This window comes from Neomonachus schauinslandi, chromosome 15 (genome assembly GCF_002201575.2).
Source record: "Neomonachus schauinslandi chromosome 15, ASM220157v2, whole genome shotgun sequence".
Taxonomy (NCBI): domain Eukaryota; kingdom Metazoa; phylum Chordata; class Mammalia; order Carnivora; family Phocidae; genus Neomonachus; species Neomonachus schauinslandi.
Genome location: NC_058417.1, coordinates 38,636,256 through 38,662,874, shown reverse-complemented (window position 1 = coordinate 38,662,874; position 26,619 = coordinate 38,636,256). Strand labels below are relative to the sequence as shown.

The 26,619-nt window shown below is 44.7% G+C and overlaps 1 protein-coding gene across 1 annotated transcript; it reads right to left on the bottom strand.

Annotated features, from left to right (window-relative positions):
* Positions 1-586: 586 nt before the first annotated feature.
* Positions 587-25,421, bottom strand: WIPF2 (WAS/WASL interacting protein family member 2). The gene is made up of 7 exons (XM_021704159.2): positions 25,295-25,421; positions 18,216-18,348; positions 17,383-17,499; positions 16,369-17,025; positions 7,318-7,527; positions 5,650-5,751; positions 587-5,408 (listed from the first exon to the last, which is right to left on the bottom strand). The coding sequence occupies exons 1-7, from the start codon at positions 25,355-25,357 to the stop codon at positions 5,368-5,370; spliced, it is 1,323 nt and encodes a 440-aa protein (XP_021559834.1). The 5' UTR covers positions 25,358-25,421; the 3' UTR covers positions 587-5,367.
* Between the last annotated feature and the right edge of the window lie 1,198 nt (positions 25,422-26,619).

The following is a 26,619-nucleotide window of genomic DNA, read 5'->3' as shown; positions in this document are numbered from 1 at the left end:
TAAAAGCGATCTAGACTGGGCTCCAGTGATGTCAGATGCGAAGCGTTTCTCTGCAGTTATCCTCTGGGGTGGTTAGGATCCTGAGGTTGACATTTTGGTTCTCTTACCTCTGTCTGCAGAGTAATAGGAAGTCAGACAGGCAGCATCCTTGCAGCTTCAGAGTCACAGTTTGTGGCTGTGCTGGGCCAGGAAATACTTAAAACAGGAACACTCACAGTAAGCAGCTGTGTCTCAGTAATAATGAGAGTAGTGTCCTTATCACCTGCTGATACACAGTATCATGAGGGAAGGAATCAAATCACCCTGGAAGGACCTGTTCCAATAGCCTTGTTGTGTGTGCACACGCACGTGCACACACACACACTCACACACAAACTAGCAATACCACCCCAACAGGACAGAGAAACCTTACAGGTTTATGAAGTTGAGGGTCATTCAGGCAAGCTCCATTTGAGGGCTATGTAAAGTCACAGGAGGAACAATTAAATCAATAAATAGGTAGTTTATTAATCAGATTAATAACAATAATCAGGGATTCAGCCAATCTGGCAAGTATAGATGAAAATGAAAGGAGGCCTTTTCCCCCCTCCCTCTCATAGGTTTTTATATCTAAATTATGTGAAAGTGATTCATACACACACCCATTATGAATCAGTATGGGAAATAATTTCAAGACCTCTCCTAGTGATGAAAGTGCAAGGTGAGCTCATTAAGTCTTAGCGATGATTATGTCAGCTGACCACAGTAAGCAGAGAATGTCTGGCTCAGTTTTTACACCCCAAGTCAAAGTTCAAGAAAGCCAGCCAAGATTGCAACTTAAAAAGCAGGGAAGAAAAAAAGCCAACACCCACAATAAAAATAAACACAGTCTGTCTGCTCTGCCCCCACCTTTTCTCCCATACCTCAGTGGGACAATCTGCCATGCAACACAGGTAGAAAGAATCCTAAGAGATGTGAGGAGAGGACACAAGGCCAGAGCGTCTCCTGGGTCCCCTGAAATCATGGGCCTCGGGAAGGTAGGTGGCAAACATAAATGATGACCAAAACTACCAGAGTCACCCAGGTGAGCATGGTTAATGAGAACTATGATATTCAAAACACAGCAGGAAGGGAGGAGGGAAGACCCCTGGGAAGCTGCAGATGCTTCTGCCCAAGTCAGTGTAGCTACCTTCTTAGAGGTTCTAGAGTCAAACCACTACACTCACCAGAAGCAACAGATGTTCTCCCCTCCCTATGCCACCACTGGAGGTGGTGTTCCAGACAAGAGTACACAGTTTTCAGGTTTTGGTTTTTGTTTTTCAGCAAGGTTTAATTAAACTGCACAGCATCCAGAAGAAAGAAATGTACCAAAGAATCCAACCTGAGACCAGATTATACATTGTAGAGGGGTGGGGGGGGGGGGGGGGAGAGAGGAATCACTGCTTATTGGGAGGGAGCACTGCAATTGGGATATAACTCCAAAATAAATCATACAATAAATTATTTTTAAAAGAAAACTGATCCACATGCAAAGATGGACACACACACACACACACACACCACACACACGCGCACGTGCACACACACACACACTCTGCACACGTCACTCTAGTCTTTTATTCAGTGTTGACTAGGACTTCCATGCTGGTCCGTGGGAAAGGACAAAGGTTAGACATGAGAAAAGAAGGCTTGGCCCCTCTGCCACCAGTGGAATGAGATTTAAGACAATTAGAGAGGAAACCCACTAGGTTGTTAGAAACAAGAGTAGAAAGAAGGAAACAGTTATCAAGGAAGATTTTAATTGCTTCAAAGAAAGAGAGGAAGAAAGCACAGAAATCTAACACAAGTAAAGGCACAATGACCGTGGAGTTGAATGGAACCAAATCCTTCCTTCAGTTAAAAGTTATCCTTCTTTTTGTATGTGTTTTGAAGGTGGCTGTAGTTTTGTTTCATTTCGCTTTTGAGAGAGGAGTCTTGAAGGCAGAGTTGTAATGCCTTCCATTCCCTAAGTCCGGGTGGCTTACAGAAAGCCACCTTGACCACATTGCCAGGGACTGAGATTCAGTAGGGAAAGAAAGGCTACAACTGGAATGTGAAGAATCGGATTTACAATTGATTTTAGGTTGGGTTTCCAGAAGGACAGACAGCTCAGTGTAGTGCCATCAAAGGGCCTCAGATGCCCTATACTCCACCCCCAGAGCTTTGCAGAAGGAAAGGACCCTGGAGTCACATTTTTCCCCCACTCCCATAAGCACTCAGCCTACAGATTATTTCAAGTGATCAGGAGAATTAAAACACACCCCAACCCTGAGTTGCTCTGTAGCAAGTCTATTTACAATTTTTTCTCACCTCTCCCTGGAGGTAAATCTGGATTTCAAGTTGGGAAGCTATGAGGTGAGGGGATGCCCCCAGTGCAATGACCAGTGGCTAGTCTCCTTGCCTTGGCCAGTTGGGAGGGCTGGGATGCATTTCTGGAGACAAGCAGCCTCACATCCATCAGGTTGGGTAGCCCTAGGCGCCCTCCTCTGGGAGCCCGACTGTGAGGATGATGGGGCTCTGCAGCTGGAGGAAATCCTCACAACAGAAAGACCACACCTGGAATATCAAAGTGATCTGATCCAAGTTTGGTGACCAAAGAAGAGGGGGGGAAGAGGGGCATCTAGCTCATTTAAAAATCTGGAAGCCACTGCTCTGCTTCCCAGAAAGGGCGGAAAGAAACAATTAAGTTTTCCCCACTAGAGAAAAACATCATAAAACCAAACCCACACAAGGGCTTATAACACAGCTTCCTGATGCTTAGTTGGGCAATGTCTCTTCCTTCTGGGAGGGAGGGAATAAGGGGGTTAATGGGACTGGGCAAGAGTCTCAACATGAGACCACCCAATCTTCCACTGAAGAGACGACATTCCCACAAGCAGATAAAAAGAGCAGTTTAAAAGGTGAGAAGTTTTAGTGCTCTTGCAGCCGGCCCACCTTAAATCTATATTACAAGCTTTTTACAACATACAAAATAGATCCAATAACTATGAGGATCACATTCCCATTCTTCGATAGTAAATATACATGATAATAAATCTGTTATTAACAGAGGGACCAAATAATGTATAAGGCAAAGACATTTAAATAGGTACTGTGCCATCAACATGCTCTCAAGAAGAAAATCCGTCTGATTAGATCCAGGCCCAGGCCTTTTTTCATGAGGCCAAGAAAATGAGAATACAATCAATACCCATGTGACACAGTCCAAATGCTGGGGAATATGAGGGGCAGCAGGTCACAGAAGAGGAAGATATCAGCCCCAATGAAAAGCTAGGGTTTGGCTTTTACTTGTGATTCTTATTTTGATGCTTTGTGTTTGCGTAAAGGAAAAAAAAAAGGATACACTTTAATAACATTATACAAAAGGCATCAACTCCCATTTCAAAAACAAATGGGAAGACTTCACAGTCCAAGTTCAGTAACTGGTCAGCATCTCCCCTGGAACTCTGCTGCAGGGTTAATTAACTCTTGTATTCTCTCTTTTTCCCTCCACTCGTGCGTGCCCTGTCTCAGCACTAAGGGTTTCAGAATGCTGCGGATACTGCTGAGAGATAACTGCTAACAGATTTGAAAATAAAAATGATAAAGAGAATGATTAGAAAAGCTATGGTGACAGACCTCAACATGGTTTGTTCCAAAAGTCGATAAAGTCCAGGGGATGGCAGAGGATAGCAGACCCTGTACAAAGAACCCAAGCCGAGAGCTCTCCCATCTGGCACGGGAAGACTTGGGTTTCTCTGGGCACCATGCACAGATCCTTAGTCTGTGATCCAAGAGATTGGAGAGGTCCTGAAGGCGATTTAAGCCTGTGATGTACCTGGTGAAAATTTTTGACTTTCCCCATCCATTTCAAGAATAGCCTTGGCTCCTTCCCTGCTCTCACTCCGAACTTTGAGCAGTCTCTGCACTTGGCAAGAGTTGTAGCAAACTAAACCATCCCACCTGTAGAGCCCAGGAGCTCCATCCTGCTGTTGGAGAATGGTGAAGTCCCATCCCACCATCCAAGCTCAGTTCCTACCTGGACTAGGACCCTCTATTTCCTCTGTGCCCTTGAACTAGGACCTGGAAGACGAAGAAACATATTGCTTGCTGGCTGCCAAGGAAGATCAACTGAACTGAGGCACACCTCACCAAAGTCTTTGTGCTTCCTGGCACAGAGCAATCTTTGACTGTCCCCATAAGCTTCTTCACCCTTCTCTATTCTGCTGTGTTAACCCCTGCAGTCTTCCGAAGGCAAGAGTAGTGGAAAGGAACAGGAAGTACCTGCTCACTCAGATGGGCTGTGAACTTTGGAACAAGCAGGCCTTAAAATCCTTCAAAGCCCACAGAGTTGATCCCTTCCACGAGGTGCTTCACCCTTCCCTTGTCATCCTGGGCACCCATCAGGGGCTAAAGTCTCTGAGCAGGCCGTCAGGGCCAGTCAGAAAAGACTTCAGAGGTGTCAAGGCCAACGCCTGATCTTTCCATCTCCCACTGCAGGGTTCTGGAGTTTGTGAATCCGTAATGAATCAAAGTGACTTTTCTTTTGAGGGGATGGGCAGTGCAGAGAGGAATAACAGCCCTCAGCCTCAGCACCCTGAGGAAACAGGCAAATGGGCAGGGAATCCCAGAGGACACAAATGGCTCCTGGCCCCTTTGCTGCAGAGAAACTGACTAGCTCTAAAAGGATCCCCCGTTTATTTCACCCTCTCTTTTTATTAGATGTTTAGTTCAACTGATTAGTATTTAGTATTTATAATATCCAACTTCTCCCTGGGGTGGTGGCATGGGGTGGGGTGAGAGCAAAACCAAAATACCCCTAAAAAGAAAGCAGACCCATTTCTTTGCCCTTTCTTCAAACTTGACCTTTTAAAACAGATCACTTCTCTGCAAATTCCTTTCCTGTTTCACTAAAAATGCCCACCCCCAAGAAGTCCTGGCCATGCCAGCCTCCCAAATGAGGAAACATAATATACCCACCACGCTTCCCCCACAGTGGGTAGGAGAAAGTAGGAGTACAATTCTCCACCCTGCCCCAACAATGAATTCATTCATCACAACAAGGCACCTTTCCCCAAGAGGAAAGCAGGAGACATGGAAACCCTTTCCTCATCTGGCTAGCAGGGCTTGCGAGAGGAGGCATGGATTCAGGGTTTGAGACCCTACTGTCAATATAAAGAGTCCAATCACCAAGTCTAGAGACGAGATGCATAGATGGAGGTGAGTGGGGAGGACGCTTGGTGTCTAGAGATGGGTTGCACTGGAGAAACACATCAGGAGCTCTCATGCAGGTTTCAGGGGAATGGAAGGGACCATCTGAGCAGAGGAGAGGGTCCATCCTTTTCCTGAGGAACAGGACCAAGCCGGGCTTCACCTGAGAATGGGTGGCAGAGGTGGGGCTCCACGGGCAGCTGAAAAATATAAAAATAAAAACCACATACATAAGGTCAACCACCAAACCCTGAGTAACCCAAACATTCCTGAAATGACAGACTCTTTAAGCTAACCTTCAAAATTTAGGGACTGGTTTTGTTGTTTCCTTGTTTTATTAGAAAATGCAGATGAGGAGAAGCAAATTTTAATCTAAGAAAAACACACCAATTCTACTTTCTATGGAATTATGGAAATACTTTCATTGACTACTCTTCTCACCTCGATTCGTTTTGCTGGGATATATTCTCTGAAAGTGTTTATATTCTTCTGGAGCAGGAAAGTCTTCTACTGGATGGAAAGAATACTTTGACTCAAAATCATCTGGGAAAGGAACAGAATATTAAGTCATATCACCCTTCCTTGTGCTCCCACACATTCTGTATCACTTCTGAGCCCCCCACCCCCTTGCTAACCTCCCTCGAATTCTGATGGACCACTAGGGCCTCCCTGGCCCACTAAACCAAGGTTCCTGAGGCCAGCAACAGCATTTCTCTATGCACCTTGCACACACAGAGGATACGCTCAGAGGCTCTTTACATTAAGGAATGAGTCTTTGAATTGGTTCTTCAAATCTTTCCACCAAAAATCAGGCACTTCACAGGAAAGGAGCCCAGCTGTTTGCATGGAGGAGAAGGAAATACAGTTCTGTTTCAGTTAACAGTCATCTTAGAGACTGTCACCATGGGAAACCAACTGAACTGAATCCACAGACTGGTAGACATTAACCTAAAATGGGAATTTCTGTCACCAGCTAGTGAGAGATCTAACTAGATAATTCCCCTCTGGCCCAGATAACCCTCATTTAACTCTATACAATAGAGTTGGGGCAGCCATCTCACGGTCTCCGCTCCCACTTTCTGTGGGCCCCTCTAGAAGGCTCAGATTTTCGATCGGTGTGGCTCAAACACATTCCAAAAACCCTGGTCCCCCAATTAGGAACAGCCTAGACTGGGTGCAGAGAAGAGGCAACCATTCAAGAACCTAGAATGTTGGGCGCCTGGGTGGCTCAGTCGTTAAGCGTCTGCCTTCAGCTCAGGTCATGATCCCAGGGTCCTGGGATCGAGTCCCACATCGGGCTCCCTGCTCGGCGGGAGGCCTGCTTCTCCCTCTCCCACTCCCCCTGCTTGTGTTCCTGCTCTCGCTCTCTTTCTGTCAAATAAATAAATAAATCTTTAAAAAAAAAAAAAAAAAAAGAACCTAGAATGTTAGGGTTGAAGGAGACTGTAGAGATCTTTCCAGGGTCCTCAACAGAGGGTCTGAGGAAACCCTACAGACAACCTTTCCTTGGGGCTCCATCCTAGACCCAACGAATCAGAATCTCTTAGGTGGGGCCTAAGACTCATTTATAACCTTGAAAAAGTTAAATCTGATACACTTCTGATCTCATCAACCTCCTCATTTCACAGATGAGGGAAGTGAGTCCCAGAGAAGTGAAGTAACTTCTTCAAAGTAACACAGCCAGGTAATGGCTCTGTATTATTAATGTTGTGTACCATGGGTTGTTTTTGTTGTTGTTTTTTAAAGGTCCAGAAAAGGCCCTCTCTTTCCTAGGAAGATACATCATTCCTGTCTGAATAATCCTGAAAAGGATAAAGTCTCTGACCTAAAAGCTAACCACAAATGATCCTTGGGGGGCAAGAGAGTATAGCTTTGGAGTTATTAGCACACCACCTCCTGCTTTTACTTCAATCTCTTCTAAAGCAATCATACCTAGAATTCATATAAGACAAGGGATGTCAATAGAGGGGGCCCAGAAATCTGAGGGAAAGTCAGGAGAAGAACTGTTGTGAACAAAGGATACCCAATGACCATTCCCACTCTAGAGTGGCCACTGGAATTAGTGAAGTCAACACAGGAACTATAAGACTAAAACACCTAGTTACTTACCCAAGAAAGATCGGACAGTGGTAATAGAATCTCTGTGGCCATTCCTCAGGGGTGGTGGAGGAGGAGGGGGTGGTCCAGCTGGCGTCCTTGAGGGCGGAGGTGGGGGCTTTCCTCGGCTCAGGGGTTCTGACCCATGCATTCGGTACGGTGGGGGGGGAGGGGGAGCATCCCTGGCACCATTTCGGATCATGGGTGGCGGGGGTGGAGGAGCTGCAAGCAAAATCCAAAGCAGTTAGGCTGGGACACAGAGACAGTGAGGGGTGGGGGAATTTGAGAGACGTGGTCTAAGAGTGCTTTGGTGCCTTTCCCAAAGAGCAGGGCTCTAGGAGCCTCCAGGCAGCATGTCGGGTATCAGATTCAACCTCCTCTCACCCCTATTTAACAGCGGGAACATTCTTCCAGGTCTCAAAGTCCGGAATAAATGTGTGACCCTTTTCATTTCCTGTGACAAGTCAGTCAAGAACTGCCTACTTTTGATGGTCTTTTCCCCGCCTTTCCATGCCTTCCTCCACAATCCTAATTCAAAGCTTTCTCATATTTAGCCTGTTCTACTGCAAAAAGATTCCCAAATGTTCTCCTTGCTTCTCCTCTCTGACCAATCCATTCTGCATACCAACTCACTAATCTCCTCCAAAATACTTGCTCAAACTTTTCCAAGGGCTTTGCATTTCCTCTATCATGAAGTTTCAAATCCTTAGCTTCAACCCCAACTGGGTCTCACCCCATCATCCTCTTTTTTTTTTTTTTAAAGATTCTATTTATTTGACAGAGACACAGGGAGAGAGGGAACACAAACAGGGGGAGTGGGAGAGGGAGAAGCAGGCTTCCCACGGAGCAGGGAGCCCGACGCGGGGCTCGATCCCAGGACCACAACCAGAGCCGAAGGCAGACACCTAACGACTGAGCCACCCAGGCGCCTCCTTTCTTACATAGTAACTTACCATGCCAGGCAGCCTGATTTCACCTTGTCCTCTTCCTTGCTTGATTCCTAGGCTGAGACTCCCACTGTCGCCTCTGTATCTCTCTACTACATCTTGTATTGTAATTTTTCATTTTATGTGCCTCTTCTCCAGCACACTAAGTCAGGGTAGTGTCCATTCATCTGAGTTCCCAAGCTCAGCCAAATGTATAGCACACAGTAGGTATGCAATCAACATGTGCTGACTAAACCAAACCACATATGCTTTGCTCATGTGACTCCCCCAAAAGACGCATAAATGAGATCCGTCTTCCCTTACTACCAAACCCTACCTCTCCTTTAAGATTCAACTCAAGCCCCATCTTCTACAGGCTTTCCCAAAGCAATGCACTCTATTCTAATCCCCTCCTTCTTTGTTCTCCCATAGCATTTATAGGCTGTGTCACTTACTCTAGCATTTAGTAGTACAGACTAAAATGAGTGATTCTCAAAATATGTATAGTAGGTTCATCTGCAGAGTTGCGTATCTCCGATGATAGGCTCCTTGCTCAGAAAAACTGGGAATGCCTCTTTGGGAATTGTCTCCAAACCCAGTTTCTAACCAGGCAGATCCGTAAATATTATATGATGTTCATATCTCATTTTTCTTTTTTTTTTTTTAAAGATTTTATTTATTTATTCATGAGAGACAGAGAGAGAGACAGAGACAGAGGGAGAGGGAGAAGCAGGCTCCCCGCGGAGCAGGGAGCCCGATGCGGGACTCGATCCCAGGACCCTGGGATCATGACCTGAGCCGAAGGCAGATGCTTAACCGACTGAGCCACCCAGGCGTCCCTCATTTTTCTTTTTTTAAAAGATTTTATCTATCTATCTATCTTACAAAGAGTGCATGCGCGCATGTGTGCAAGCTTGGGGGAGGAGCAGAGGGAGAGAGACAAGCAAACTGTGCTGAGCGCAGAGCCCAACGCGGGGCTTAATCTCACGACTCCAGGATCATGACCTGAGCGAAACCAAGAATCAGATGGTCAACTGACTGAGCCACCCAGATGTCCCTCATATCTCATTTCTGAGGTTGCACAACCATCAATAAAAATATTCATACCTATGTCTCTTTTCAAAAATCAAATTCATTTTTTTTTTAAAGATTTTATTTATTTATTTGAGAGAGAGAATGAGAGAGAGAGAGCACATGAGAGGGGGAGGGTCAGAGGGAGAAGCAGACCCCCTGCTGAGCAAGGAGCCCGATATGGGACTCGATCCCGGGACTCCAGGATCATGACCTGAGCCGAAGGCAGTCGCTTAACCAACTGAGCCACCCAGACGCCCGAATTCACTCTTAAAAGACAAAAATGTGGGGCGCCTGGGTGGCTCAGTTGGTTAAGTGTCTGCCTTCGGTTCAGGTTATGATCCCGGAGTCCTGGGATCAAGCCCTGCGTCAGGCTCCCTGCTCAGTGGGGAGTCTGCTGCTCCCTCTCCCTCTGCCCCTGCTTGTGCGCTCTCTCTCTAGCTCACTCTCTCAAATAAAATCTTAAAAAAAAAAAAAAAAGATAAAAATGTGTCACCAAGTAGAAGGTAACATCAAAAACATGTATGAAGACATGGCAACATCACTGGAATAGGTTCTGAGTAAGGTGTTTGTATTATGTTGTTCTATTCTTTTCATTAACTAACGAAAAGAGCAGCTACCATTTATTTGGTTTCTGTTATATTCCAGGCACTGTCCCAGGTACTTTATAGGCATTGCACTTTAAAAATTCTTCTGCCACTCCTGCAAAGTATGTGGTATTATCCCCATTTCACAATGAGGAAACTGGGACTCAGGCTGTTTGTCTGAGGTCACAAATTTAATAGACTCGGCACACATCTGCTCTTTCCACTATGCCCACACTGCTTTACTTAACTACCCTAAGTACTATATTAACTCCCCCCAAAATGTATAACCCACTGAGACAGAAGTTTATCTTTTGGTACCAACGCCATGTCCAATAAATAGTTGTTTCCTAAATAATACATGGAGAGACTACTCAGCTTAACAGACAACACTGGTTTAGTGATAAAGGGTGTATCATCATCATCATCTTTTTTTTTATAAGTACGCTCTACACCCATCGTGGGGCTTGAATGCATGACCCTGAGATCAAGAGTCACATGCTCCTACCGACTGAGCCAGCCAGGCGCCCAAGAGTATTATCTTCTTATTCCTCCTGAACTACTGTTGGAATTTCTGTAGAGTGACCGCAGTTAAGAAAGATGCAGTAATGGGATGACTTATGTAGACAAGGGGTCCAGCACTGCAGGCCCAGTAAATGTTAGTTTTCACTTCCCCTAAGATGCACTCTGAATGTCTCCTTCACTCTTTTCAAGGTTTAAGTATGGACAGGGGCTATTAGAAGCAATAACTAAAGAGAAGCCTCCTGGGGCGCCTGGGTGGCTCAGTTGGTTAAGCGACTGCCTTCGGCTCAGGTCATGATCCCGGAGTCCTGGGATCGAGTCCCGCATCGGGCTACCTGCTCGGCAGGGAGTCTGCTTCTCCCTCTCCCGCTCCCCCCTCTTGTGCTCTTTCTCTCTCTCACTCTCTCTCTCAAATAAATAAATAAAATCTTTAAAAAAAAAAAGAAAAAAAAAGAGAAGCCTCCTTACCACCACCTAGTAGATCTCTGAACCTTGATTTCATCCCAAATCTGCCCAAACCAAAGCTCTTTCAGGTCACCTTCAAAATATTTCCCTAAAACCCAGATTTCTCAGGACCCTAAGAGTCTGTATCTACTCTAGGGGAGGTCAAGGAGTGTAAGGCAGGGTTAGCTAGGCTCAAAAGGACACCAGCTAGACATTGGGCAGGTGGCAGTGATTAGAGCCACCCCAGACTGGCCAAATAGAGCAGGACTAAGAGTAATCTGCCCTCCCTCAGGGATGGTCATCCCAACCAGGTTCTGCCATCTCCAGTAAGTTTCTGAGCTCTTTGTCACATACAATTTTAGGACCCTTTCAAGTGACAGAGCTGGAACCCAAGGACTGTAAGAAAGAAGCAGTTTGTAGAAGAAACTTTGGGGTGGGAGATCACCTTTTGTAAACCTAGAGAAACCCAATTTTGAGGAAAGCAAAAAATAAACAAATGAACAAAATTTATTTTATTTATTTATTTATTTTTTAAAGATTTTATTTATTTATTTGAGAGAGAGAATGAAAGAGAGAGAGCACATGAGAGGGGGGAGGGTCAGAGGGAGAAGCAGACCCCCCGCTAAGCAAGGAGCCCGATATGGGACTCGATCCCGGGACTCCAGGATCATGACCTGAGCCGAAGGCAGTCGCTTAACCAACTGAGCCACCCAGGCGCCCCCAAATGAACAAAATTTAAAAATTCCCTTAAAAATAGTGTGTTTTACTCTGCAAAGAAAAAATTCAGAAACCCTATGGACCAATAAAATTGGTCCCTGAGCACCCTGGGAAGACAAAAGACTCCATACTTTTTCAAATGTAAATAATTCATATAGAAACAAAAGTATATTATCACATAATATTGTCATATGATTTAATAACAGAGATAAATCCATGAACTACCTGGAAACCCTTGCATAAAACCATTAACAGTTATCAGCATACTACAGTTTACAAAGAACTTTCATACATACTTTTATTTACAACCACCCCTGAAGGTGTACTATGAACACGTGAGGAAACAAACTCAGAATCAGGGGCACCTGGGTGGCTCAGTCATTAAGCGTCTGCCTTCGGCTCAGGTCATGATCCCAGGGTCCTGGGATCAAGCCCCACATTGGGCTCCCTGCTCCGCAGGAAGCCTGCTTCTCCCTCTCCCACTCCCCCTGCTTGTGTTCCCTCTCTCGCTGTCTCTTTTTCAAAAAATAAATAAAATCTTAGGGAAAAAAAAAAACAACTCAGAATCAGAGCTATCTGCCCAATGTCACACAACAAAGAGAGCCAATACTCACAAGATCTCTGACTAAAATATCTCAATTTTCTCTCTGCGTTATCACTCTAAGAACTGCTGCTCTGGTTACAGAGATGGAAAGCTGGCCAAGGCCTCCATCAGGTCTCAAAGTTGGTGATGGCTAAGGGACAAAAGAACAAAGCTCATAACTTCACATTTTTCTGAAGAAACCACAAAGAAAGAACAGCGAAGTGGGAAGCAAGAAGTCTGCAGACATTTAAAACTACTCAATTCAGGATGCATGGCTGGCTTAAGTCGGTAGAGCATGTGACTCTTGATCTCGGGGTCTTGAGTTCAAGACCCACATTAGGCCTACAGTTTAGTTTAAAAAAATAAATTAATTAAATTAAATTAAAAAAATAAAACTACTCAGTTAAACCCACAGAAATTATATTTTTCCCCGCTTCTATTCCTGGATAGGATTAGAAAGATATGGGCTCTGCTTCGCTTTAGAGTCTTAAAAAAAAAAATCCCTGGGACGCCTGGGTGGCTCAGTTGGTTAAGCATCTGCCTTCAGTTCAGGTCATGATCCTGGGGTCCTGGGATCAAGTCTGGCACTGGGCTCCTTCCTCAGCAGGGAGCCTGCTTCTCCCTCTGCCTGCCGCTCTCACTCTCTCTGACAAATGAATAAATAAAATCTTAAAAAAAAAAAATCCCTGGGGCGCCTGGGTGGCTCAGTTGGTTAAGCGCGTCTGCCTTTGGCTCAGGTCATGATCCCGGGGTCCTGGGATCAAGCCCCGCATCGGGCTCTCTGCTCAGCAGGGAGCCTGCTTTTCCCTCTCCCTATGCCTGCTGCTCCCCCCCTGCTTGTGTTCTCTCTCTCTCTGTCAAATAAATAAATAAAATATTAAAAAAAAAAATCCCTAAGTTAAAAAATCATTTTTAACCTAAACTTTGTAGAATCAAAGGCCACCTTAGGACTAGGATTCTTATGGCTAAAGCCAGGGAGACACGGGGTCAGGAATGTACCAGGTTACCGTACGACTGCCGTATGCTGGACTGCCAGCTCCCAGAATACAAATCTCTACGTACCTCACCAAGCAGCAGCACAGGTTAAAGGGCTTTCAATACGTGCTTCCTGATGACCTAATTTCTTAATCAATGATCCAAACCTGCAAGGACTGTTTAAAAGCTCAAAAGCCATTTGTGGAGGATGTGGCTCAAAGTCCAATGATAAAAGAGGACACCAGAGCCAAAATTCCTGAGTCTAAGAAGGTCCCATAGAGCTTCATGGTCTCCCTAACTCTCTACTTTCAGTCATGCTATTTTGTAAAAGGACTACACAACCTCTTCTTCTTTTTCTAGAGCTCCTTAATCCCCTCTTCACCCAGTTTAGGCTCATGGTCCACTGTTAAAATCACTCCCTGACCTACACCCTTAGCTTCCCTGCCCCACTCTCCCTTAGTGCCCCACATGCCTAAAAAAGCTAACCTTGGTTAAACACCAGGCTGCCACTACTCAGCACCTGCAAACACATAGCTGAACACACACTGTGCTAACCTCACTTTGAGGGTATGGCTCCTAATCCTGAGTTAGCCTTTCATGCTGCTGGTTATCCCAGCACACTTCCCCACCCCCTTCACTCTCCCACGTTCCCAGAGGACCACTTCATGCCCCTCTCTCTCCTTCCCTCCCCTCATTCACAGCAGATGTCCTTGTTTTCTATTTCACCAATAAGAAACAAACCAGAAGGGGCACCTGGTTGGCTCAGTCGGTTAAACATCTGCCTTTGGTTCAGGTGATGATCCCAGAGTCCTGGGATGGAGCCCCATGTCCGGGCTCCCTGCTCAGCAGGGAGCCTGCTTCTCCCTCTGCCCTTCCCCCTACTTGTTCTTTCTCTCTCTCTCAGATGAATAAAATCTTAAAAAAAAAAAAAAACACAGGGCGCCTGGGTGGCTCAGTCGTTGGGCGTCTGCCTTCGGCTCAGGTCATGATCCCAGGGTCCTGGGATCGAGTCCCGCGTCAGGCTCCCTGCTCAGCGGGAGGCCTGCTTCTCCCTCTCCCATTCCCCCGCTTGTGTTCCTGCTCTCGCTATCTCTCTCTCTGTCAAATAAATAAATAAAATCTAAAAAAAAAAAAAAAACAACCAAACAAACAGAAGAAACTTTGCACATGCTCCTATCACTACGCCTACCTACCCACTTACATCTATCATCTATGACTATGCACTCTGCCTTCCCTCCTGTTACCATGGAAGAACCGTGTTCTTATCTAAGGTCAACCCATTACCTATGGATCAGATTCCATTCCTTTTAGCCTTTTAGGGAACATTACTCAGGTAATTTCCCCCCTTTCTACTATATCATTTCATCAGTATACAAACATGCTGAAATATCTCTCATCCTGGAGAGGAGGGGTCCCAACCCTCAATCCCACATTCTCCTCCAGCAACCATCCCATTTATCTGCGCCCCCACCCCTGCTCCCCTTTAAGCAAGCTGAGATCTATACATTGCTATCTCCAATTCCTCTCTCCCTATCCCCAAGTTCCCAAACACGTCTTAGACTTTCACCCTCATCCTCCACCACTCCACTGAAACTACCAAAAGGATATTATGTTGTTTGGGGATCCCCCCAAAGGACTCCATGTTGCTAAGACCAATGCCATTCTCAGTTTTTAGTCTGGACACAGCTAATCACTCCATCTTGGCATCTTTCCAGCATCCTCGTTTTCTTCCTCACTAGGGGCTCTTTCTTAGCTTCCTCTGCTTGCTACTCTCCATCTCTGACCTCTACTATAAAGGCCTCAACCTCTTCTCTATCTAGACTGACTCCCTAGGTGAGCTCACCCAGCATGTGGTTTTCAGTATCATTCAAATTTCTCTAGCCCAGATCTTTCACCTCAACTTCAGAGTCTGACAGACATCCAAGAGAAAATAATGAACTGGTGTTTGGCTAACAGGCATGTCAAACTTGTTTGAAAGTGAACACCTGTCTTCTTCCCCCAAAACCTGCTGCAGTCCTACCTACCTGCCTGGTTTACTGCAACAGCCTCCTAAGTGGTCTCCCTTGCCACCTCTGTCCCCTGCAGTCTGTTTTCAACACAGGAGTTCGTCATCCTTTTATTTTTATTTTATTTTAAGATTTTATTTATTTATTTGACAGAGAGAGTACAAGCTGGGGGAGCAGCAGCAGGAGAGGGAGAAGCAGGGAGCCCGATGCGGGGCTCGATCCCAGGACCCTGGGATCATGACCTGAGCCGAAGGCAGAAGCTTAACCGACTGAGCCACCCAGGCACCCCGAGTTTGTCATCCTTTTAAAAGCTAAAGCAGGGGCGCCTGGGTGGCTCAGTCATTGGGCGTCTGCCTTCGGCTCAGGTCATTATCCCTCATGATCTCAGGGTCCTGGGATCGAGCCCCGCATCTGGCTCCCTGCTCAGCGGGAGGCCTGCTTCTCCCTCTCCCACTCCCCCTGCTTATGTTCCCTTTCTTGCTGCCTATCAAATAAATAATCTTTAAAAAATAATAAAAAATAAAAGCTAAAGCAATGTTTCTCCTCGGTTCCAACGGCCTCCAGTTGCTCAGCATTTCACCCAGTAAATCCCAGTCTTGACAAAGTCCTACAGCATTCTCCTGTGGAAATCTAGCTTCCTGACCTCCATGTCCCGCCACTCTTCCCCCCTCACTCATTCCAGTCCTGCCACAATGGCCTCCCTGCTGTCCCCAGTCTCAGGGCCTTTGTATTTGCTGTTCCCAATGCCTGCAATAGCTGTTCTCCCAGATAACTGCTTAGCTTACTCCATCACTCTCTTCAGGTCTTTGCCAGATCGTTACTCTATCAGTAAGGCCTTCCCTAACCCTACTCTCACCCACCTCTGCAATAAAAAATACCACCATCACCCTCCACTTCAGTATATCTTATTCCCCTTCTCTGCTCTGTATTTCTCTAAAGCATCTACATACTGTGTCTTTATATATATGTATGTATGTATTTTTTTAATTTTTTTTTTTTTTTACTAGTTTATTTGCTTGACTGTCCACAGAGAACAGGAATCTTCTGTCTTTTCTATTGATTGCTGTTTCGCTAAAAGCAGTCTTACACACAAAAAAGCACTCAGTAAACCTGTTGAATGAGTAAGTGAATTCTTTTTTCTCTTCAATCGCTGAAGGAGAGCTTTGGAGAAAAGGGTGAGAAGAGAAACTCAATTCTCTGTCTGATAGGAAGAAAAGGTGCTTCCAGGCACTTACCTGCTCCCCGACTGGGAGGGTCCCGGGCTGGGGGAGGTGGTCTATTACTCTGTAGCGACGGGGAGGCTGAGGTGGGTGGAGGAGGCGCTAGGCCTCTGACAGGCCCCGATGTCTTCCTATGCAAAGAATTGTGTCTCTGTGGCAGCTCAGGGGCTGACTCATTAGTGGGACTGGAGGGTCCATTGGGGACCCCAGGAGGCTGGCGGTAAGGCGGAGGAGGAGGAGCCAGAGACTGGCCACTTGGTCCCGTTCTGATATTCCCAGGGGAAGGGGGTGGTTTCACTGGGGGTGGAGCAGGAGGTCCCTCCCGACCAGGGTGCAGCCTCTGTCCAGGTGTGGGCGGCAAGGGTTTCTCTCTGTTGTAGGCAGGGGCTTTGCTGCTGTGCATGGGCAGAGGCGTCGGGGGTGCGTTGGCACGCCGCCCCGGGGGTGGCGGAGGAGGGGCAGAGGAGCTGTGCTTCATGCCTGTACTGCTGGTGGTATTAGGCCGAGAGAGGTCCGGTAACGAGGGTCTCTGCATCCGGGGCAGTTCTGGGAGTGAGGCTCGGCTGCCGTCTGTATCATCTTGAGGGCGCCCACTGGCTGTAGACACCGGTGGCCTTGGGGCAGCAGCTCGAGAACTGGGGACTTGTAGGGCTGGCTTACCAGCTAGGTTCTCTACAAATACACCAGGTAGCATGCGATCAACAGAGCTAGATACGTGTTAGTCAGTATCTCTGCTTCACCCAGCCTCCTTAGTGTAACCTGCACGGTAGCAGGTTAAATACCTGTATAGTTCTGGATTTTAATCTGGTTTCAGGCTCAGGGCTCACTGACAAATACTGCTGATACAAGTTGAACACATTTTTACTTAATCCCTCAGCTTTGGCTTTATTCTGCTCTGTAACTCCTCCCCTGCTCCCACTTCTCCTTCCTCCCACCTCTACCACACACCTGAACCCTAGATGACCCACTTGGGACTAGTCAGAAATTAACGCACTTGGGAAACATCCTAAGAAAGTACTGATCAGATACCTGAAACGTCCTTGGCTCCCACAGGTCGGAGCTTCGGCACTCCCCCTTGGAAGAGACCTCCCTTGGGCTGCAGGGCAGCTGCTCCAGAGCCATAAGCACCACTGCTTCCTTTTGGTTCTGGAAAGCATACCATTAGGGTTTTCACTTCACATGCTGGGAGCTGGTGAGCAAGTCAATCCTGAGTAGAAACCCCTCCTCTATTTAGGCTTTAATTTGCAAACAAAGCGACCCTGCTTTTGCATTTAAAAAAAAAAAAAAAAAGGCTAGGCCTCTCAGCTCCACACCTTCAGGTAGAGATGAAACTCTTCACTGTGATGAAAGAGAAAGAACGTAAGGAACAAGGAGCCAAACTTCCCTCATTTAGGAAAGGCAAAGAGAAAACCAGGATCAAGACACTTTCAGCAGAGTTCTCTGGGCTCTCCTCTCCAAGTCCCATATGGTAAGGGGGCCAGGGACTTAGGGATCCAGGTGTGAGCAAACTCTCCAGAGGCCTATCAGAATGGACACTTGTGGCAATTATAAAATCTTCACTAGCTTCAGCTTAGCAGTTTTTAGTGACACGATGGTCTCCTCAGAGAACAGCCAAGGATGTGCCCTAACGAGAGCACTAGTTACCGTAGGAGATGGGAGCCTTTCCCCAGAGAATACTTCCCAAAGGTCAAAAAGAAACTTCTACGGTATTCAAATAAAAAGATGTGAAGACAGCCAAAGAACATTCCAAGAAAACTCTCCTAAAGGACAAAATGTTCCCAACAATAAAAATGACAGCCAAGTCTCCAAGTCAATCCTGGGATCCTGGTGGCTCACTAGGAAATGAAGATTATTAGACTCACTCTCAAGGATGGGAGCACTCCGATCATTAATGTTGGTCACCTTCTTCAGCTTGGTCCCTTTGCAGATGTCCTGTAAGAGGGCACCTCGATTCCGCTGCTCATCTCTACTCAGCTTGGGCTGCTCTGTGTGTGCCTAGAGGAAGAGGGGAAAATATAACTATTCATCCTAAATAGTTCCCTTTACCAGGAGCTTGGGATAAATACCTTAAGCCAAGCTGGATTTCATTAATGCCTCTCTAACCTAATCAGATCCTGCACCAAATATCCGTACCAATGTGCGCTCTCATTCTTCTTAGTCCTTCTTCTGTTGTGCCTTCTGTGAAGGGTGCAGGTCCTATTCAGAAGCTCCCAAAAGGAGGCCTTATCTGGGGCACCTGGGTGGCTCAGTCAGTTAAGTGTCCAACTTTTGATTTCAGCTCAGGTCATGATCTTGAGGTCATGAGATCAAGCCCGGGCGTAGAGCCTGCTTGGGATTTTTTGCTCTCCCTCCTCCCAACACCCCCCCCATCTCTCTCTCTTTAAAAAAAAAAAAGAGGCCTTAAGTAATACTGAGTACCTGTGTGCTGGGCTTGTGTGTTAGAAGCTTTACATGTATGAATGCAAACACTGACTGAGTCCCTACTATGCCTCAGGCTAAGCATGTTACTTCCATTATCTCATTTAAATCTTGAAATATTTTTATGAAATAAGTATTATCATCATAACCCATTTGGAAAGTGCGAATAGTTGAAATGTTTCCTGAGGCTATGCACCCAATAAATAGTAAAGCAAGGATCCCAACCCAGTTGATTCCAAAATGCCTGTTGTATCTCAACTAACAGACCTTATTGCTTCCCTATTACTTTATATTCCTTTTTTTTTTTTTAAAGATTATTTATTTGACAGAAAAAGAGAGAGATAGCGAGAGCCGGAACACAAGCAGGGGGAGTGGGAGAGGGAGAAGCAGGCTTCCCACCGAGCAGGGAGCCTGATGCAGGGCTCGATCCCAGGACTCCAGGATCATGACCTGAGCTGAAGGCAGACGCTTAACGACTGAGCCACCCAGGCTCCCCCTTATTACTTTATATTCTAAACAATGTTATAAAATAGACCATATTGGGGCACCTGGGTGGCTCAGTCGCTTAGATGTCCGAGTCTTGGTTCCAGTTCAGGTCATGATCTTGGGGTCATGAGATCAAGCCCCGTGGCATGCTCCACACTCAGTGCGGAGTCTGCTTGTCCCTCTCCCTCTGCTCCTCCCCCTGCTCATGTGCACAAACTCTCTCTCAAATAAACGAGTCAATAAAATCTTTTAAAAATAAAGTAACATAAAATAAAATAGCCGTATTATTCCCATTCCAAAGATGAGGAAATGAAGGTTTAGAAAAGTTAATGTCACATAGTTAGTAAATGCAGAGCTGGTCTGATTATGTCAAAGCCCATGCCTTTCCCACTTACCCTATGGTCTCTTCCAACATCCTATTTCTTTTTGAGTTCTTCACCCTCCACCTACCTCTTAAATGCCATTTCAGAGTCCTATCCTCAGCCTCCATCTAAATCCCCCCGAGCAAGCTCACCTGGTCACAGGGTTTGAATATTGCTGAAAAGCCCAAGTATCTCAAATCTTTGTATCTCATCACCACTCCTGGCCCTGAGCTTCACACCCATATGTGCCAATGTCCACAGGACATCTTCAAATGAATATCCCACATATACCTAAAATGCAACACATCATACCATGTTCCTTACATAATTTTTAAATGTAGAGCTTTTTATTTATTTTATTTTATTTTATTTTATTTTTTTTAAGATTTTTATTTATTTATTTGAGAGAGAGAATGAGAGAGAGCACATGAGAGGGGGGAGGGTCAGAGGGAGAAGCAGACTCCCTGCCGAGCAGGGAGCCCGATGCGGGACTCGATCCAGGGACTCCAGGATCATGACCTGAGCCGAAGGCAGTCGCTTAACCAACTGAGCCACCCAGGCGCCCTAAATGTAGAGCTTTTTAAATTAACCACACAGTGGAATTTTTTGGAAACCATTAAAAAATGATTCTAAAATCTATCTGGAAGATTAAGTATAGGAAAAAAACTAAGAAAATGGGACTAGTACCACCAAAAGCTAGGACCAGGAGCACAGGGACAGACAGTCAGATAAATGGAAAACAGAAAAGTCCATAAACAAACCTACGTCTACATAAGAAATAATAAAAGTGGGGGTGCCTGGGTGGCTCAGTCAGTTAAGTATCTGCCTTCGGCTCAGGTCATGATCCCGGGGTCCTGGGATAGAGCCCCATGTCAGGCTCCCTGCTCAGCGGGGAGTCTGCTTCTCCCTCTCCCTCCAACCCTCCCCTCTGCCCATGCTCTCACTAGTTCTCTCCCTCTCTCTTTTAAATAAATAAATAAAAATTCTTAAAAAGAAAAAAAGAAATAATAAAAGTGTATTTCAGCAGTGCAGAAAACACAGACTATTAAATATAAGCTACTAATAATAACTGGCTAAGTTTGGAGAAAAAACAATCAAGTTAAATCCCTACCTTATAGCTTACTCTCAAATTCTAGTTGAGTTATAAAACGTAAATGTAAAAAACACCCAGAGTACTATATGAAAAAAATAAGTATGGGGAAGGACATGACAACTAAAATACAAGGAAAGACTGAAAGACTTGTTTATTATAAATTATTTACTTAGGAATATAGTAAGTCGATGATAGACTGGAAGGAAAAAGTCATCTGTGACACACAAAGGTAGTGTCCTAACTCTATGCAACATTAACATAAAGATGACTTATAAATCAATAGGATAGGGCGCCTGAGTGGCTCAGATGGTTAAGCGTCTGCCTTCGGCTCAGGTCATGATCCTGGAGTCCCGGGATCGAGTCCCGCATCGGGCTCTCTGCTCAGCAGGGAGTCTGCTTCTCCCTCTCCTCCTCCTCCCTCTCATGCTCTTTATCTCTCATTCTTTCTCTCTCAAATAAATAAATAAAATCTTTAAAAAAAAAATCAATAGGATAATAAGCAAAGGATATAAACACTGTGTAAAAGAAATCCTGGAGCCAGCAAATATGGAAAAAAAAATTAAAAATGCAGGCTAAAACACAGTATCATTATTTACCAATGAAACTGGTAAAAGTTAAAATTATAACAGGAGACTGCTAGCTTCATGAAGGCAGGGTCTACGGCTCACTGTTGTACAGTGCCTGGCACACGGAGGATGCTCAAAAAAATGCACAGAATATGTAACTTCGTATGGTGGTCATAAGGATTGAGGGGAACAGGTACTCTTTTGTATTATCCGGAGGAAGGTAAATTAGTATGATCTTTCCAGTTTATGTATCAAACACCTTTTTTCCCCGTACCTTTTTTTTTTTTGAGAGATGGTGGGGAGGGGCAAAGAGATAGGGAGAGAAAGAATCTTAAGCAGGCTCCACACCAAATGCAGAGCCCGACACGGGGCTGGATCTCACTACCCTGAGATCATGACCTGAGCCGAAATCAAGAGATAAGACACTTAACCGACTGATCCACCCAAGCACCCCTTGTACCAAACACCTTTAAAAAGTCTACACAAGGGGCACCTGGGTGGCTCAGTCGTTAAGCGTCTTCCTTTGGCTCAGGTCATGATCCCAGGGTCCTGGGATCGAGCCCCGCATCGGGCTCCCTGCTCCGTGGGAAGCCTGCTTCTCCCTCTCCCACTCCCCCTGCTTGTGTTCCCTCTCTTACTGTGTCTCTCTCTGTCAAATAAATAAATAAAATCTTAAAAAAAAATTAAAAAATTAAAAAAATAAAAAGTCTACACAAGAATTGTACCTACGAATTAACTTTAAGAAAACAACTAGAGAAGTACACAAAGATGTTATTAATAGCATAAAACTGAAAATAATCTACAAGTTCAATCAAAAGGAACACTGATGGCATAAGCATAGAAGGGAAAATGCCAGTTAAGCTCTTAATGATGTGGAAGTATCTTTAGACAGCAAATGTTTGACACAATCAAGTAAAGAATATTACAAAACATTTAACAAGATTAATATTCTCTTCTATAGAATAGGAATAATAGTAAAACCTATCTCACCGGGTAGTTTTGACAATTAAATGAGATAATAACACTTCTCAAGGGCTTAGCACAGTGTCTGGTGCTCAATAAGCAGTAGTTGTATTGAAAGAAAAAAAGGTACAGACATACCGAATATTTCCAGAAGGATATATACACTAATATCAACAAAAGTTAATTTGGGGTAATAATTCTTTATATTTATTTGAATTTTCTAGTTTTGCTATAATAAATATGTAAAACATATAAAATGTTAACAAAGATTAATTATTAATAGCTTAATATTTTCTATTTTTGTTGGCATTCTCTAATTTTTGCCACATTGTTAGTACAGTAAAAAAAATTTTTAATGATATCACTAACCATTTAATGATGTAAAAAGCCATTCACCATGTATGAATGAGTAAGAGCAGATTAGAACTCAGTACGCATAGCAGCATGGGGGAGGGAGAAAAAGGAAAAAAATCAGTAGGTACATACAGCACAGCCTACTTTAAAAAAGTAAGAGATAAAAGGAAGGAAGGAGGGAAAGGATATACACAAAACTATTATGAATGGCTGGATTACGGGTAATTGCTCCTTTATCCTTACCCACAGTTCATAAATCTTCTTTTTTTTAAGTAAATTCTACGCCCACTGTGGGACTCAAACTCACAACTCTGAGATCAAAAGTTCCACGCTCTACCAAATGAGCCAGCCAGGCGCCCCAGCCATGGTTCATAAATTTCTTGAATATATTACTTTTGTAAAGAGAAAATTATTAAAACATTACTCAACATATCTAAAATTGAGTTCACATCCTCCTCCACAAACCTCGCTTTCTAAATGGCACCATCATTCAATCCCCCAAACTACAGTTGTTCCAACCTCCTTCCTCTTCCTTGCATCAGTCACCAAATCCGTAAGATTTTACTAAGTGTCTCTCGTAGTCTTCCATCCTTATGGCTTTAGTGCAAACTCTCAGATTTTCAACTGTAATAGGCTTCTATCTCCAAGTCTTGACTTCCCTGTCTCCAGTCTCAACCCCAAGCCACTGTCCACACTGTGAAGGATGACCTTTCTGACACAGGCCCAGTCAGGTGACTCCTGCTGCTGACAATACACTACCTCCCCATCGCTGCCCAGAGAAAAAGCCAAAACCCTCTGCCTTTGCCTCTGGCTTCATCTCCCACCAGGCCCCTCAAGCCATGATCCAATCCTGAGTATGCTTTCCCACAAATCAGCACCCTTTCATTCTATTTCCTCAATACCAAGTGCCTGCCCTCCCTCTTCTCTTTCTGGCTAAACACTACTCATCTTTTAAAACTCTGCTCAAGTATCACCTCCTGGCTAGAAGCTTTCTCTGACTGCCTCCACTCCCTCCAGCCAGTATGTGAGGCATGCTTCTTTGTGGCCTTCATTTATCTCTGCAAAGCATGGAATTTCCCTGTTGACTTGTCTATCTTGCCCATTGTGCTGGGAGCCTTCGAAGGCACAAGTTGTCTCTTTTCTGGTTGATGATATTACAGATTATTTTTATTTGCTTCTTTTTCTTATCTGCATGTTTTCCCTCTCTTTCTTTTAATTATATAAATAAAGCTTGTTGGGAAAGACTCAAGCAATATAGAAGCATAAAGTAAAATTATCTGGATTTTCTAAGTCGTATGCGTAGCCAATCTCTGAAACTCAGTAAACCCCCAACAAAAGGCTATTGAGTAAATGACTAAGACAGCACGATGCAGGGCAGTATTCCAAGAGGTTACAGAGAGCCAAGGATATATTCTGGGTCCTTGCATCCCACTATAACCAGAGCAGCTCTGCTTTTAACTACTTCACTTATTAGACTTCCATCTAAGTGTAATTTCCATGTAAAATTTCATCCAGAAAGGGGGTTCATACATATCCTCAAACAAAATGTCTAAAAACAAGAACTTATGGAAAAAAACAAGTTGGCAGACCTTACTCTAGTCCTAGTTCTAAAATAAATTAGCTACGCAAATCACTTTTCCTCTTTAAGGCAGTACTTCTCATATGTTAAATACCTAACACACACATACACCGACACTTTAGGGCACTATTTCTCATCTGTTATATAACAACCCCCTCCCCCCAAGGTATTCATTCCCTAAGTTCCTTTCGCTTCTAAATTTTACAAAATTGAATAAAGCAGGGACACCTGGTTGTTTCAGTCAGTAGAGCATGCAGTTCTTGATCTCAGGGGTGTGAGTTCAATGTAGAGATTACTTAAAAATAAAATCTTAAGGGGCGCCTGGGTGGCTCAGTCAGTTAACTGTCCAACTCTTGATTTTGGCTCAGGACATGATCTTCAGGGTCGTGAGATCGAGCCCCATGTCGGGCTCTGTGCTCACCTTGGAGTCTGCTTGAGATTCTCTCTCTCCTTCTGCCCCCTCCCTACTCTCTCTCTCAAAATAATAATACCTTTTTAAAAATTAAAAAATAAAATAAAATAAAAATAAAAACTTAAAAAAAATGAGACAGAGCACCCAGGTTGCTTCTTTCTCATGTGACACCAGATATCACAATCCACATATAGTAAAAGCGGTTGCCTACTTGGTTCAGAAACCACACTGCTTTTTGTCCTCCCATTATCAAACCTTTAAGCTTTCTTAATAGTATTTTCCAGAAATTCCTTTCTTTTTTGATGGGCTGATAGACTTGATGGACTTGGCTTTAGGATGAACTGTTTGGAGTAGAAGAGGAGGAGATGAAACAACCACTAGGAGTTGCCATCCCTTTCCTCAATGATGCCAGAGAAATGCTGTACTGACCTTTATAGAACAAATAGTTTTAGGGGCAAAAGACAAGTTCCTACTGTGATGTGACCTGTCCAAATCTCCATTTAGACTGAACCAGGAAAAGAAAACAAGATAAGCCATTACAGTACTAAGAGGATCTCGCAGAAATCAGAACTAGTTAATGAAGGCAGACTTCACTTAGCTATACTCTATCTTTCTACACCACATATCTTTGAGTAGAGTATGCCTTACACCAGGAAGCCCTAAGTATCCATGAAGGTTCTGAGAGACCCAGTTGGAAAGATAACCTACCTGATTAGAAGTGGGCGGTGGAGGAGGACCAGGGGGCGGTGGAGGGGGTGGAGGAATTGGCATCCTTGCCCTGCTCGCAGTTGGCACTGCTTTCTCTCCGTTTTAATTTGCAGCTTTAGGTCACTCATATACCTGCAATGAAATGTAAATTCAATGAGAACAACTCTGCCATCAGAGACACTGAGTACCCAGGAGAATTAGGGGACAGGGCATGACATGAGAGAGAAACTAAGCACCTCATCCCCTAGTTCCTCTGTGATAGAGTCCAGGGCTTGGTAAACTTTTTTTGTAAAAGGCCAGATAATAAATACTAATAGTGGGGCACCTGGGGGGCTCAGTGTGACTCTGGATTTTGGCTCAGGTCATGATCTCAGGTCGTGAGATCAAGCCCCGCATTAGGCTCTGTGCTGGGTGTGGAGCCTGCTTAAGGTTCCCTCCCTCTGCCCCTCTCCCTCTCCCTAAAAAAAAAAAAAAAAATTAATATTTTAGGCTTTACAGGCCACATATGGTCTCTGTCACATTTTATTCTTTATTTTGACATTTTTTTAATAATAAGGCTTTATTTTTTAGAGCAGTTTCAGGTTCACAGCAAAATTGAGCAGAAAAGTACAGAGAGTACCCATATACTCCTGTTTCCCCTACACACACACACACACACACACACACACACACACACACACACACACACGGCCTCCCCCACTATCTACATCCTGCAGTTGGACATTTGATACAATCGATACCTCATTACCACCCAAAGTCAGAGAGATCCAGTCTCTGGATGGTGACAAAATGGTAGCCAGGTTTTTTCTACAGTTGGGTGACCACGGGTCTGCCATCCAGTTTCTTGTTATGCCCATATGTAATAATGAAGCTTTCACACTGGCTCAGCAGCACAACAAAATGGAAACCTATGCAGACATTATTGGTTCTGAAGATACCACTAATGAAGACTATCAAAGCATCGCCTTATATTTTAAAGGAGAAAAAAGACATTTTCAGGCTGGAAAATTCTTCTTGCTGTGTGGCCAATATTCACGAGCACTTAAACATTTCCTCAAAAGTCCAAGCTCAGAAGGTAATACGGCAACAGAAACGGCAATTGAAACTGTTGGTGAGGCCAAAGATGAACTGCTGACCAGTCTGCCGACAGACCATCTGATGGGAGAGAGTGATGGCATGCCTAAGGATGCCAAGTACCTGTTCCGCTTGTACACGGCCCTGAAGCAATACCAAGAGACCGCCTGGACCACCATCATCATTGCCAGAGAACAGCAGTCTGCCGGAAACTATCAGAATGCTCACGACCTTCTCTTTAGCATGTATGC